This window comes from Leptodactylus fuscus, chromosome 6 (assembly GCF_031893055.1).
Source record: "Leptodactylus fuscus isolate aLepFus1 chromosome 6, aLepFus1.hap2, whole genome shotgun sequence".
Classification (NCBI taxonomy): Eukaryota; Metazoa; Chordata; class Amphibia; order Anura; family Leptodactylidae; genus Leptodactylus; species Leptodactylus fuscus.
In genome coordinates, this window is record NC_134270.1 from 137,986,593 (window position 1) to 137,999,253 (window position 12,661).

A 12,661-nucleotide genomic window follows, 5' to 3' on the forward strand; every position below is an offset into this window, starting at 1 on the left:
CACTACATTGTCAGTTATGATGCAGTACGCGCCCTATACTGTACTAAAGCGATATATAGGGGTCTACTTAGTACAGTAGTGATGCGGGGGCTCACTGCATAACTGACTATAATGTAGTGACTTCTATGCACACATCCAATTTAGTCTGGGATATTCGGCCCTATTCCTTTTCCAGCATTCTGACTCACCGCAGCAGAATGCCGAAACAGGGCCTTCACTTCCCGCTGCTGACTTGGGCCCAGATAAATGAGTCTAGTCAGCAGGGCGTCTTGCACCATGGTTTCTGTGGCTGTATCATAGATACATAGATGACAATGGGAGAGAGATTCGGGCAGAATCTGCCTAAAAATCTGAACCTGCCATATGAGCGGTCCCTTACTCGTTCAGTCCTCCTCCTAGGTTGCTCCTCTGCACACCTGACTCTGAAGATGTGGAAGCAGAAGCGTTTTGTGGAGCGATGAATTGCACTTCACTATCTGATAGCAGAACGTTCCCTACCTGACTGCATAGTGCCAACTGGTGGGGGAGACATAATGTTTGGGGGTGGATTTTCAGTGGTCTGCCTTCTTATCAGAGAGGGGAAATCTTAGAAACCACCTCTGCCTAGTCCATCTCTGCATCATGTTAGTAGGCTTATTAACTGAGTCATGCATGATGTTAAGGGGGCTGCCCTCTAGAGGGCAGCATACAGAGGCACTGTTCTCCTAATTACATCCCAGAGAATAATTTGCATATTTTTTACCCATCATTTAATAGTCAATGATTCCTATACGTTTTTCTCTAGCCCCCATTGTTCCTGAGCAATAAGTTCTGTTACTCTTAGTTCCTCATACCCTATATTAGGCAGGAGGAGGCAAGGGGTGTGATAAACTCTGACGCTGTCCACCTCTGAATGGCGCCCCCTTGTCTGCTCCTGTCTGACACCGTCGATCTGACATTGCACAACCTAAATCGCATATCAGGCACCAAAACAAACTGCACTGATTACTCAGATACAGTAGGGACTAGAGAAAAAAAATGGTATCAGTGGAGTGATAATTATTAATGGATGCTAAGAGACTGGAGGTGGTGAAAGGTCCTCTTAATTACTTGATCATGCCATGATGATTTTATGCCTCCAACTTCATAGGAATAGATTGGGGGACACCCTTTTCTGTTCCAGCGTGACTGGGCCCCAGTACACAAAACAAGGTTCCTAAATCCATGGTTGGGTGAGCCCTAACCTCAACTCTATTCAACACTAGAACCAGGTCCTCTCGTCCAGCATCAGTGTCTGACCTCACAAATGCTCTCCTGGATGTAGGAGTAGAAATACCGACACGCACACAAATTCTTGTAGAAAGTATTCCCAGAAAAATGGAAGCTGTTTGAACTACAAAGGGGGCTACAACTCCTATTTAGGGTCTTAGAACTTAGTATTTAGAATAGGATGTCAGAAGTTTATGTAGATGTCCCAATACTTCTATCCATATAGTATACAGTATGACAACCTCTCATGATCTCTTGCAGAAAAAATCAGCACAGTAAGTCTACGGCCCCACGTTGCAGAAAAGCAACGTTTTTTGTTGCAGATTTTTCTGCAGTTTTTTGAGACAAAGTCTGGAGTGGATTGGGAAGGAATGGAAGATATAAAGGAAGCTCTTAGATGGTTCCCATCTGTTAAATCCGCTCCTGACTTTGGCTCAAGAAACCTCACCAAAATCTGCAACAAAAAAAAGATGCGTTTCTGCAATATGGGGCCACATTGCGGAAATGCAGGGGTTTTTTTGAATTTTTTTGTTGCAGATTTTGCAGCGTTTTTTTGAGCGAAAACCAAAAACGGGAAATATTTAGGAAATACTTATACTTCTACCTTCTCTTCCTCCCTTCCCTACTCTTCTGCTGCAAAATCTGCAACAACAAAAAAAGCTGCGTTTCCGCAACGTGGAGCCTAAGCCTAAAACACCATCATGGACAGTAAAATTGGTTAAAGGTGAATAGAAATCTTGGTAAACCAATTATTTGTTTTGGCTTATTTGCCGCACCATACCCGGCTGAAACCAATCCCATCAAAGAAGAAAAATGACATTTTTTTTTTTTTTTTTCTCAAATATTTTTTTTATTAGAAAACAGCATATTCAAAGAACACGTATCTTGAAAATGGCAAGTCTTTTCAGGTGAAAACTTTTGGCATTTGCACATCCGGCAAGGCATCGTAAAACAGTGCAAAATGGAGGAAATTGAAGACAAACAAACTTATTACAAGATCTGTTGCGTAACTCCTATCAGCCAGTGCAGAATCAATCAGGGCGATGGATTTACAGGGGTACAATGGTGACAACCATAACAGTACTATGACACGTGATTGTCCTCTACTTCAAGGCTCACTAGGAGTTTGTGTAGTTGTGTGTCTCACTATTACCAAGACTGGTGACATATAGAAATCCCTTCTGTTACGCACTCGTGTGAATGGTCCCAACAGCATGAGATGCAATTTTATTTTTGTTTTTCACGTTCGTTTTTAGTTCTGGATATGTGAGTGATGGGTGGCGCTAGAGAGATGGGTTTCTTCCGCCTGGGTGACCGCTCTTTTGGCTACGCTTTTTACCATGGAGCATTGGCTGGCCTTCGAGACACACCATAAGGAGAAACCGTATCCCTATAGACCTGCATTAATCCTGCTGTCGTATACAAGGAGTGAGCAGCTACTGAACAAGCAGATACAGAAAGCAACTCCTATGTGACCTGCCCGAGCTTATAACGTAAAAAAAAATCATGATCATATAATGTGGATCTATGTGATGGAGGCTGAGCTTTTTTTATTTTTTCTTATTTATTTTTAATTTTTATTTTATTTTTTTTGCATACCGCTTGCCAGGAAGAATTGTGTGCTAAATGCAATTTAATGGCTACCGCATGTGGCGGGGAGGGGCGCTGCCTGCAGCTTTAAAAACATAGACTAGAGGAGAGAGAACAGACTTGGCAAATAGAACAAAATACTCCTTGTACAAACATTTGACCCCGCGCACATACTCATTCCGGTTATGGCGTTGCAGAGTATACAGGTATATACTGCAGTCTTTGCTCAGGGTGGATGTGGACCTTTTCGCATTGATGTTTTGCAATGAACATACTGACATTTGGTGACTGCTATGAAGTAATATGCCAGCCGCAATGGGTTATAATAACAAATGAGATTATATAATAGTTCGCTATTCTATATATGAACATTTCAAGGCGCAGACGCCTATTGCAGGTCACAAGGATTTGCGTGTGGTTGCAATGGAAATCTGCTCCATAGGTAAACATGGCAAAGCAATGTGTGACGATATCCTATAAACTCCAGAGTCACATTACACATAGAAGAAGAATCCGTGCCAAAACACAGACCCAACAAAAGCCTCTAAATGGGAAAACCGCAAGTGAATATTAATAGTAATTGGAGCAAACTGTGATATGGTCAGGAATACAATCCACCAGTTATCCCACAAGGAGCGGATCTAAGACATGACAGTTCGGAAGATGTATCAAAACTAGCGGTCAGCTGCATGCACACGGAGTTACGCTGGGCTTGTAAGGGCCCATTTACACGGAGTAATGTGCCGCGTGACCTGGCACGTATACGCCATGTGAGCTTATGCGGGCTTATACGCTCCCATTGATTTCAACGGGAGCGTGGATCGTAAACGCCGCTCAGCTTCTCTCTATCATATAACCCTATATATCACAGAGCTCAGCTTCTCTCCTCTATCATATAATGCTGCTCTCAGATAGGGCTGCAAAAATCACCTAAAACAACCTCACCCTGTAATAATAATCTTGCTTATATTGTTTATAGTGAACTTTTCATGGGCTGTTGTATCTATCTGTTCTTTCTTCCCCCAAGTAATGGATCCAACCATGTTATATACTCTTTTGTTCTTGTTGCAATTTTTAAAATCCTGGTTAAATCTGAAGACTAATCCCTAGAGATCTTTGGTTATGTTTACTGTAACCTCTTGTGTCCTGGGCTGTAAGAATAGCTTATTTATAATCTTGAAGGTAAGGTCCCAGAACAGTTTGTACTGTTATGGTATTACATGGGGTGTTTGGTTTCATGTGTACTTTTTTTTTTTTATTATATTTTCTGATTAATGGGAATTTCGAGAATTTACAAGAATACGATCTGGCACAGCCGGGTGTACACAGGGGTGACACTGGAACAATTTGTCCAGTGCCTATATAACATTGCAAAGCTAATGATAATATTCTCAAAGTATGTGTAAATGGAGTTCTTGTTAAAACACAAAATATCACGTTCTTGCCAACATTTGCTTTCTAAAGCACTGGTAGAATTGTTTTTTTTGTAAAGCATCAACACTCTTGCAACTCAGCCGTCATCACTTAAAGGGGATCTGTCACCAAACAGAGAATGCTTCATAACATACATCATTTTATTCTCGCCTTTCCCCTGATCAATTTGGTGTTTTTCTTTTTTAAATCGGTCCACCCATTCCAAAGATATGGCCCCTGGAAAGTTACATGTAAATTAGCCCTGATTCTCATTGTGGGCGGGAACCTTTTGTATTTCTGTGACAAACTAGAAAGGTTCCCGCCCACTCGGAGAATCAGGGCTAGTTCACATATAACCTTCCAGGGGCCATATCTTTTGAACAGGTGGATGGATTTTAAAAAGAAAAACACCAAATTGTTCAGGGGAACGGCAAGAATCAAATGAGTTCTGATATTTACCATTTTGATCTTGGTGACAGATCCTCTTTAAAAGCAATGAGTAGCAATACCAAATTCAACCTGTGGACAAAAGTCGTACCTTGCAAGTTATTTGATATTAGTCTGGATTCACTTATTTATTATAATGTATTTTTGTAGATAAGGGTGAGAGGAAAAAGATTTTCATTTTCCTAAGGACTCCTGGCATGTGTCTTGTATGGAGCTGGGCATCCATGGAAGTGTATGATCATAAAGAGGGCAGCATCATAAAGGAAAGTATTGCAGATGGAATATCCCACAGCCTATCAGGTTACCCTTATCCATATCTAGCCGGTTTGGTTATAATAGTCAATGGCATGGTTTTATAACTCTCCCCCATGTAGCCTTAGGCTATAATACCTGTATCTTGTCTACATTATCTAGAAGCTGCAGAATTGTTCCCATGACTGTTCCATACATCTGAATGGGCTTTGTAAAAATCCATGCACATGCTGCATAAGCGACACCTTCAGATGGGATGGATTTTCAATAGCAGAACTGCAAGAGTAAAATGCTTAATTTCCTTTCCACAATCGGTAGCGCTCTTGTCCATTGGCTGTATCTGGTATATCCTCATGCCATTACAATAAAGCAAGCCTGCCACCATGAAAATGAATGGCAAAGGGTGAAACCTGCAGCAATACCTGACATGCAATGGGTTTAAGCTGTGGCTTTTATTTGGTGTGATTTGTTTCAACCTCATTGACTTGCTGTTACTATAGATCGCAATGGGTTAACCTTCAGCCAGTTCAGGGCAACCGGTTGCAATTATTGGCAGCATTAAAGGGCAGTGTTTGTTTTTTCCTATAACTCTTAGACCTGTCTATTACACTTTATGGACATTGCGGTGGGCAACAATCTATGGATGCCAGGCTCCCTTTATTTTGATGGGAGGGACGCAAAACTTTCATGCGTTTATGGCCTATCCGGTCCAACATAGTTTGTTGTTGTACCAAGGGTGACTTGTACTAAAAAACGTAGAAATAACATCGATGACTAAAGTGCTTTTGAAACATATACTTAGTTTTTCCCTTATATAAAGCACAAATTGTACAATAACAAAAACATTACTTCTCCTTTTAAACAAAGCTGAGAAAAGACAATATGAAATTAAAAAAAAATAAAATAAAAAAAAAACGCAGGTCTACCTCCCTTGCAAGAATATTTTTTTTTGCCAATAAATATGAAGGTGATTATATCCTGGTTGAGAATATTGACGTGTGGTTTATGAACATGCAAACGGGTGGATTATGACGGTATAAAAAAAAAAAAAAAAAACACAAAAAAACAGAGAAACTGAACGAGAACAAAGTTTTTGGTTAAAAAATAAAAAGTATTCACTTCCGTGTGAGTCCATAAACACATTGATCACTTTGTGTACAGGTTATAAAGCTGGGGATTCTTCAAGGTTGACTTCAGCCCGGGGCAATAGTAAGATGTCTACTAACTGCTCCGGACTGGACTTGTGTAAGCAGGTAGCGTTGTTGTAACCCTAGTAGTGAGATGGCACAGGTCAGACCAGCTGGCTTGGGACTTCAGAAGAACTGTTGCTGCTTTCACCAGGATGGGGGGGTCCATTACTGATACAGGTGAGGTATGTGTTAATAAGCTGCGTAATCTCATCAACCTGAAAGCAGAATAAGCAGATATTAGTCATGTGACCGTATATCTGTTCAGTACCGATGAAGCATGGAGGAGCAATATGCCGAATGCCAACGTAACAGAGATTAGATTCTATCTTTGGTATTAAATAGACGCTGTTGTTTCAACAAATAAAATGATTTTTTTTTTTTTTGGAACATTAAAAGTTGATATACTGTAGAATTTTTTACAATAAGGGTAAACCAATAAACAACCGTCAAGAAAAAAGTATCATACAACTGGAAATGGGACTGAAGGATGAAAGGATGATAAAATGTTTTTTCTGCTCCTAGTGGGCTGTCTCCTTGCCACTGACTTTCACTCTAAAAATTATGTTGCCAAAAGAACTACAAGTCACATGGCTCAGGTTACACCGCACAGTGGCTCACTGGTTAGCACTGTTGCCTTGCAGCTCTGGGGTCCTCGGTTTGACTCCGACCAAGGTTTGTACGTTCTCACTGTGTTTGCATGGGTTTCCTTCCACATGCCGAAAATATGCTGATAGGTAAATTGGCTCCCCGTAACAACCGATCCTTGTGGGTGTTGAGAATGAGAGCCTATATGGCAGCTACTAGCTCTCCTACTCCACAAGTACGTTATATAGAAGTCTATGGAGAGGGAGAGAAAAAGCTAGCAGCAGGAGCACAGGCTTAGTGTGATGCTGGAGCTAAATGGAAGCTTACAATCGCAGTGTTTTATTCATATAGTACAGATCAGTACATAGATTCTGAATGAGAGAGACAGCTATAAAGTAGATCCTCTTCCAGTTATCCTGAGCAGTGCATCACATCTAGTCTCAACCTACCAGCTCAGAGAGAAATGCAAACTACAGCTGGAGCATGCAGAGGGCTAAACTGCTAAATAATGCAAAATCTAATCCATATATCAGCCAGAAACATTGGTCTCTACCATGTGCACACAAGTGGCAGCTTACTATGGAAATGACAGGTACATACCTCCCAACCGTCCCGATTTCCGCGGGACAGTCACGATTTGGGTGACATGTCCCGCGGTCCCGGTTGGAGGGAGGTATGTCCCGATTTCAACTCAGATCTGCGTCCAGAGGACGCAGATCTGAGTTGAATACATATGCGGCTGAAGCAAGGAGCTGATACAGTTCAGCTCCTCGCTTCGCCGCTGCGTGTCTCTCTCCCTGACACATATGCGGCTGAAGCGAGGAGCTGACCTGTGTCAGCTCCTCGCTTTGCCGCTGCCGCCGGTCTCCCTGACACATATGCGGCTAAAGCGAGGAGCTGACCTGTGTCAGCTCCTCGCTTCGCCGCTGCCGCCGGTCTCGCTGACACATATGCAGCTGAAGCAAGGAGCTGACAGCTTCAGCCGCATATGTGTCAGCGAGACCGGCGGCAGCGGGGAAGCAAGGAGCTGACACAGGTCAGCTCCTCGCTTCAGCCACATATGTGTCAGCGAGAGAGGCGCGCGGCGAGGGAGCGGAGGAGAAGGTAAGTTTAATGTGGAGGTGGAACGTGAAACTGGGGGCAGATGAAGGAGAGGATGGCATGACACTGGGGGCAGAGATGGAGAGCACGGCATGACACTGGGGACAGAGATGGAGAGGACATGAATCTGGGAGCAGAGATGGAGGGGACGGCATGACACTGGGGACAGAGATGGAGAGGATGGCATGACACTGGGGGCAGAGATGGAGAGGACGGCATGACACTGGGGGCAGAGATGGAGAGGACGGCATGACACTGGGGGCAGAGATGGAGAGGACGGCATGACACTGGGGGCAGAGATGGAGAGGATGGCATGACACTGGGGACAGAGATGGAGAGGACGGCATGACACTGGGGGCAGAGATGGAGAGGACGGCATGACACTGGGGGCAGAGATGGAGAGGATGGCATGACACTGGGGACAGAGATGGAAGGGGGACATGAAACTGGGGGCAGATGAAGGGTGTATATGAAACTGGGGGAGAATTAGAGGGGGGACATATAATTTACGGGTGACTGTAGGAGGATTATACTGTGTGCGGGCACATGAAAAATTAACGAGTGGGCAGAGTCAACACAAGTGGGCGGGGCTAAATTACGCGCGCCGCACATTTTGTCCCTCTTTCAGTTCTTCAAAAGTTGGGAGGTATGCAGGTATGCTTTAAAGAGGACCTTTCATCACTTCCTCAAATTCTCTGCATTCTATAATAGGTACCCCTCCCTTCTTGTGTCACTGTAATTTTTCTTTACCCCCATGGTTCCCAAGCAGTCAGTGTACTTAGTTTTTATGCATTATATCCTGACTAGGCTCTCTAATGTCAAGTGGGTGATGTCAGTCAGGAGCAGGCGGGAAGGGGGGGGGGTCACTCAGAGCTCCAATCAGAGGCAGCCAGTGTAGGAGCTCAGAATCACACACTTCCCCCTCCCATTGTCTGCTCCAGGCTCATACCACCCACTTCACATTAGGGAGTCTACATAACATATCAAGCAGCAAAATAAATACACCGATTGCTTGGAAAAATTGTGAGGGAGTGGAGGGATATAGAGAAAAATTTGTGCGCAGGAATCAGTGGAGTCTATTAAAGAATACATTAGAGGTGGAGGTAGTGAAAAGTCCTCCTTAAAAGGGTTGTCCAGGAATTACAGATCTCTGCCAGGAGGCTAGGTAAGGTGAAACCCCCCAAAAAACAGGTGTCCATCGGCGCCAGGGAGCTTTTTCCAGCAGAAGTCCTTGTTGTACGTGACCATTGAAGCCAATGATTGTCCTCAGTGGTGACAGGAAAGGATATGGGATGTCCTGTGTCCTTCCCTGTGACTGCTAGGGCCATTGATTGGCTTCCTGCCAGGGATCTGTAACTCCTGGACAACCCCTTTAAGCGTACGGCTAATTTCTGGAAACATTAGGCCATTTATGATATCCTATGAACTCTCAAGGAAAACTAGGTGACAGAAGCTGTAATGAGTAATATCCATAGGTGACAGATTGTGAGTATTGTATTACCCATTAAAATGTGTAACAAGATCCATTGTAAAGATTAACTCATTACAGTACATCACTTGTAATCATTAGCTACCATAGCCCAGTTTCATCATATTTTACTCCAGTATATTCTTCTATACATTCATCAGCTCTTAAAGGGGTAACCTTCAAGATAAGGAGATCTTTTCTCTCTAGAAATAGCACCTCCCATGGGCTGTATCTGGTATTGCATAGTCTCATTAAAGAGATTGCAGCAGAGATCCACATACATTGACATGTGGAGCCCGGTGCCACACTGTACCACATGAGGGTACATATATTGTGGCAGGTATACAAAGACAGAGGAGCAGGGATAGGGTTAACTATAAGGCTCACCTTGGAAGTTTCGAAGATCATTTCTTTTTCCCCCACGGACACTTTAAAAGTGGAATTGTCCGAAACGCCAAAGGATGTTATCTGACTATACTGAACGTTTTCAAAGGCGTCCACTTCCCCCTGCTTGTAGAGGCTAATAGAGGTGGCGTTGATGCCCAACCACAGCCGCTGCGAAAAACTCCCAACAGAACTCTGCAGGAAAGATATAGACGTGGTTAGTCACTATACAGGATATACTACGAGATCACATGACACCCCTTGGAAAGATGGCCATACACAAGAGATGGTAGCCAACCCACTAATTTCAATGGGCCCACTTTCCCAATGAGTGCATGTGTAATGGAGGTAGGAAGGAATAGCTGTTTCAAAATAAGTATAAAAAGAAAAAAAAAAGCATCTATAAACCACAACCAAAATTTCCCAGAATATAGGAAGCTCTAGGAGCATTTCTAAATAATTGTTTTTATAAAAACTTACCATATAAAAGTCTATGTCAAATAATGTGGATCCGTAACCAGACCATTGTTTAACTATGGACAGATAGGAGGCCATGACTTCAGTTCTATCAATGCTCTGTAGAGCTTTCCATTTGTCTACAATAGCAGACATCATATTGGCCCCTTCCTCTTTCATGCGGCCCTTATACTTCTGACTTTCTTCAGCCTTCTGTTTAACTAAAGAATTGTTCCACAATCCATTCGGAAGAGCTCCTGAGAAAAGACCTTTGTGAAGGCTGGGACAAGAAGGCTTTGATGTAATGTGCGTTTTACTAGACGCCAACACCCGAGAGTGAAGGATGTAGATGGGGAACAGCTCCTCTAACCGAGGGAAAGGTGCATTTGGGGAAAAGTCACCATTAAGGAACTGTAGACGAAGGGCTGCCAATGACTGCAACGTTTCCTCATTTGTTGGAAGATAGCCTTGGATTACAGCTTCATGGGCCTACAAGACAAGGGGAATAGAGGAAATGAAATCCAAATCTAAACTGGATTCAGTCTTTAGAGGGTTAGAGAAATCTGTATGGACACATTTGGGAAGGTTTATAGAACGAGGACTTATTCATGTCAGCCATATTTTGCTCACAAGTCTAGGCCCAAGCATGCGTCTATTGACCAGAAGAAACACCACCTTAGATCCCCTATGATGCTGTTGTTTTGGGTCAGAAGCCTCAATAAAGTTTAGGTGTGTGACCATAATAGAGATTATGAATATGTGAGTAAAGCCCTAGAGATTGGTAAGAAAACGTTATCACGTGGACAGACAATCTTCTAGCCTCCTTATCAGTAGTCTCTATGCCACAGTCAGTACCGCTCTAGTCTGAAAGCTCAGAGAACCATAGATTGTGTACAGGAAAGTGACTGTAGATACGACAGACCTCAGGTCCACTGTCTAGATAAATCCACCCCCTGTATGTGCACCCATCTAAAATGTTGTTTTGTAGAACATCCAGAGGTCTCATAAAGCCATCAAATCAAATTATGTCTTGTGACATCAATTCCTAGTAAAATAGTAGACGGTAAATTGTCTTCTGGAACATGGTGTCTCCATTATGTCCAATCTCAATTTACCATATAGTGTCCTAGTTTTTTCAAAGAATTTTATAGGAATTGACCACAGGAGTGAATATGGATCTGGCCTGAGAAAAGGAAGCCTAGTATGGTCAGAAGACACGTTACATACCTGCTCAAAAAGGAAAGAATATTCTAAGCTATCTTTCTGGACATCTTCTGTGTCAAGGAAACAGTAAAGCTTGAAGTACAACCTCCATCGTGTTTCAAACCCCTTCTCTTTACAGGTAAAGCTAAAATGTAAAAAAACAAACAATAAGAATGACCAAAAACAATAAAGGGAGAACAAATCTGGTTATTTTTTCTCTAATACATGTACTAATGCTGGCCATACACATTCAGCAGGATTGGCCAACCATCTCATGTGTTTCAGGGTCCCAAACCATGATAGCCCCTAGGGGCAGATGTTGAGGGAGATAAGGGGTGAGCAATTGGATTTTAACATGCCTGATCTTCTTGTTGTTTGCGAGAATGGCTAATGCTAGGGGGTTCCTTCCCCATTCAGAACTTATGCACACATGCGTGACCCTGCTTGTATATGGAGATGTCTAGCTGTCAGTCGAATTAGCACTGGCACTGACCCTAGCAGTGTCAGACTGGGGTTCTTTGGGCCCACATTGGGGACCACTGTCTAACATCCCTTAGTAAATTGACCATAATACCCTTCCATTTTGGATGTCTTCTGAAGGACCATAATTGTGCTAGACTCTGGGCCCACCAGAGGATTCTCTGGTACTCTGATGGACCCTGGTATACTTTCAACTACTACACACACATTATTAGGTCCAACCAACTGGGCCCCCTCCCCCTCAAAACCCAATAGTAAAACACTATTTACTTTTCAAACCTGGTGAGGACATCGGCAACTATAGTGGCCTTGGACAGAACCTGCTCATAATGGTTGTTCTGCTCAAAGAGGGCAAATACGTTTCGACTGCAAGTCAGCTTCAGCTTTGTGATCAGCTCTTCCACCAACTGTTTTAGGAGATAAAATGGAGAAGTTTTCATTACAATGAGTCATTGAATGTAAGAAGCCAATGTCTAGCCCGCAGTCTTCCTGAAACAAAGACTGTCACTAAATAAATACAGTACAGACAGACAAAAACCCAAACTGATAACTCACTAAAATAACAAAGACAAAACGCAAAAGACAAGAATTAGATCGTGGTCAAGTACCAAGGATAACGCTCAACCACACCATCATATAATAGGCTACACGTTTTGCTTATCTTGCATTTTTTATATGTAGAAATAATGATTTTTTTCGTATAAGGGTGATATAAAATGAAAGTATTTAGACAACAGTAGAGGCTTTTAATTTGGGATTACAGCTGAGGTTGGGCAATGGCTGTACATAAATAAGGCACTCTGAATTGTAGGTTGTAGAGGAAGCTTATGGTGCTCAAGTAGGA

General features: G+C 42.8%; 2 protein-coding genes across 2 annotated transcripts in view; one reads left to right on the top strand and one right to left on the bottom strand.

Moving 5' to 3' along the window:
* Positions 1 to 12,661, top strand: part of TUBG1 (tubulin gamma 1) — a 549,244-nt gene that overhangs the window by 19,469 nt on the left and 517,114 nt on the right. The gene's annotated exons all lie outside the window — the stretch shown is intronic.
* Positions 5,875 to 12,661, bottom strand: part of PLEKHH3 (pleckstrin homology, MyTH4 and FERM domain containing H3) — a 49,482-nt gene continuing 42,695 nt past the window's right edge. Inside the window, exons 9-13 of the mRNA XM_075277376.1 lie at positions 12,088 to 12,224; positions 11,362 to 11,482; positions 10,159 to 10,623; positions 9,682 to 9,873; positions 5,875 to 6,355 (exon numbers count right to left, since the gene is read on the bottom strand). Coding sequence (XP_075133477.1) covers positions 6,242 to 6,355; positions 9,682 to 9,873; positions 10,159 to 10,623; positions 11,362 to 11,482; positions 12,088 to 12,224 — 1,029 coding nt within the window. The 3' untranslated portion in view covers positions 5,875 to 6,241. The remainder of the gene's footprint in view (positions 6,356 to 9,681; positions 9,874 to 10,158; positions 10,624 to 11,361; positions 11,483 to 12,087; positions 12,225 to 12,661) is intronic.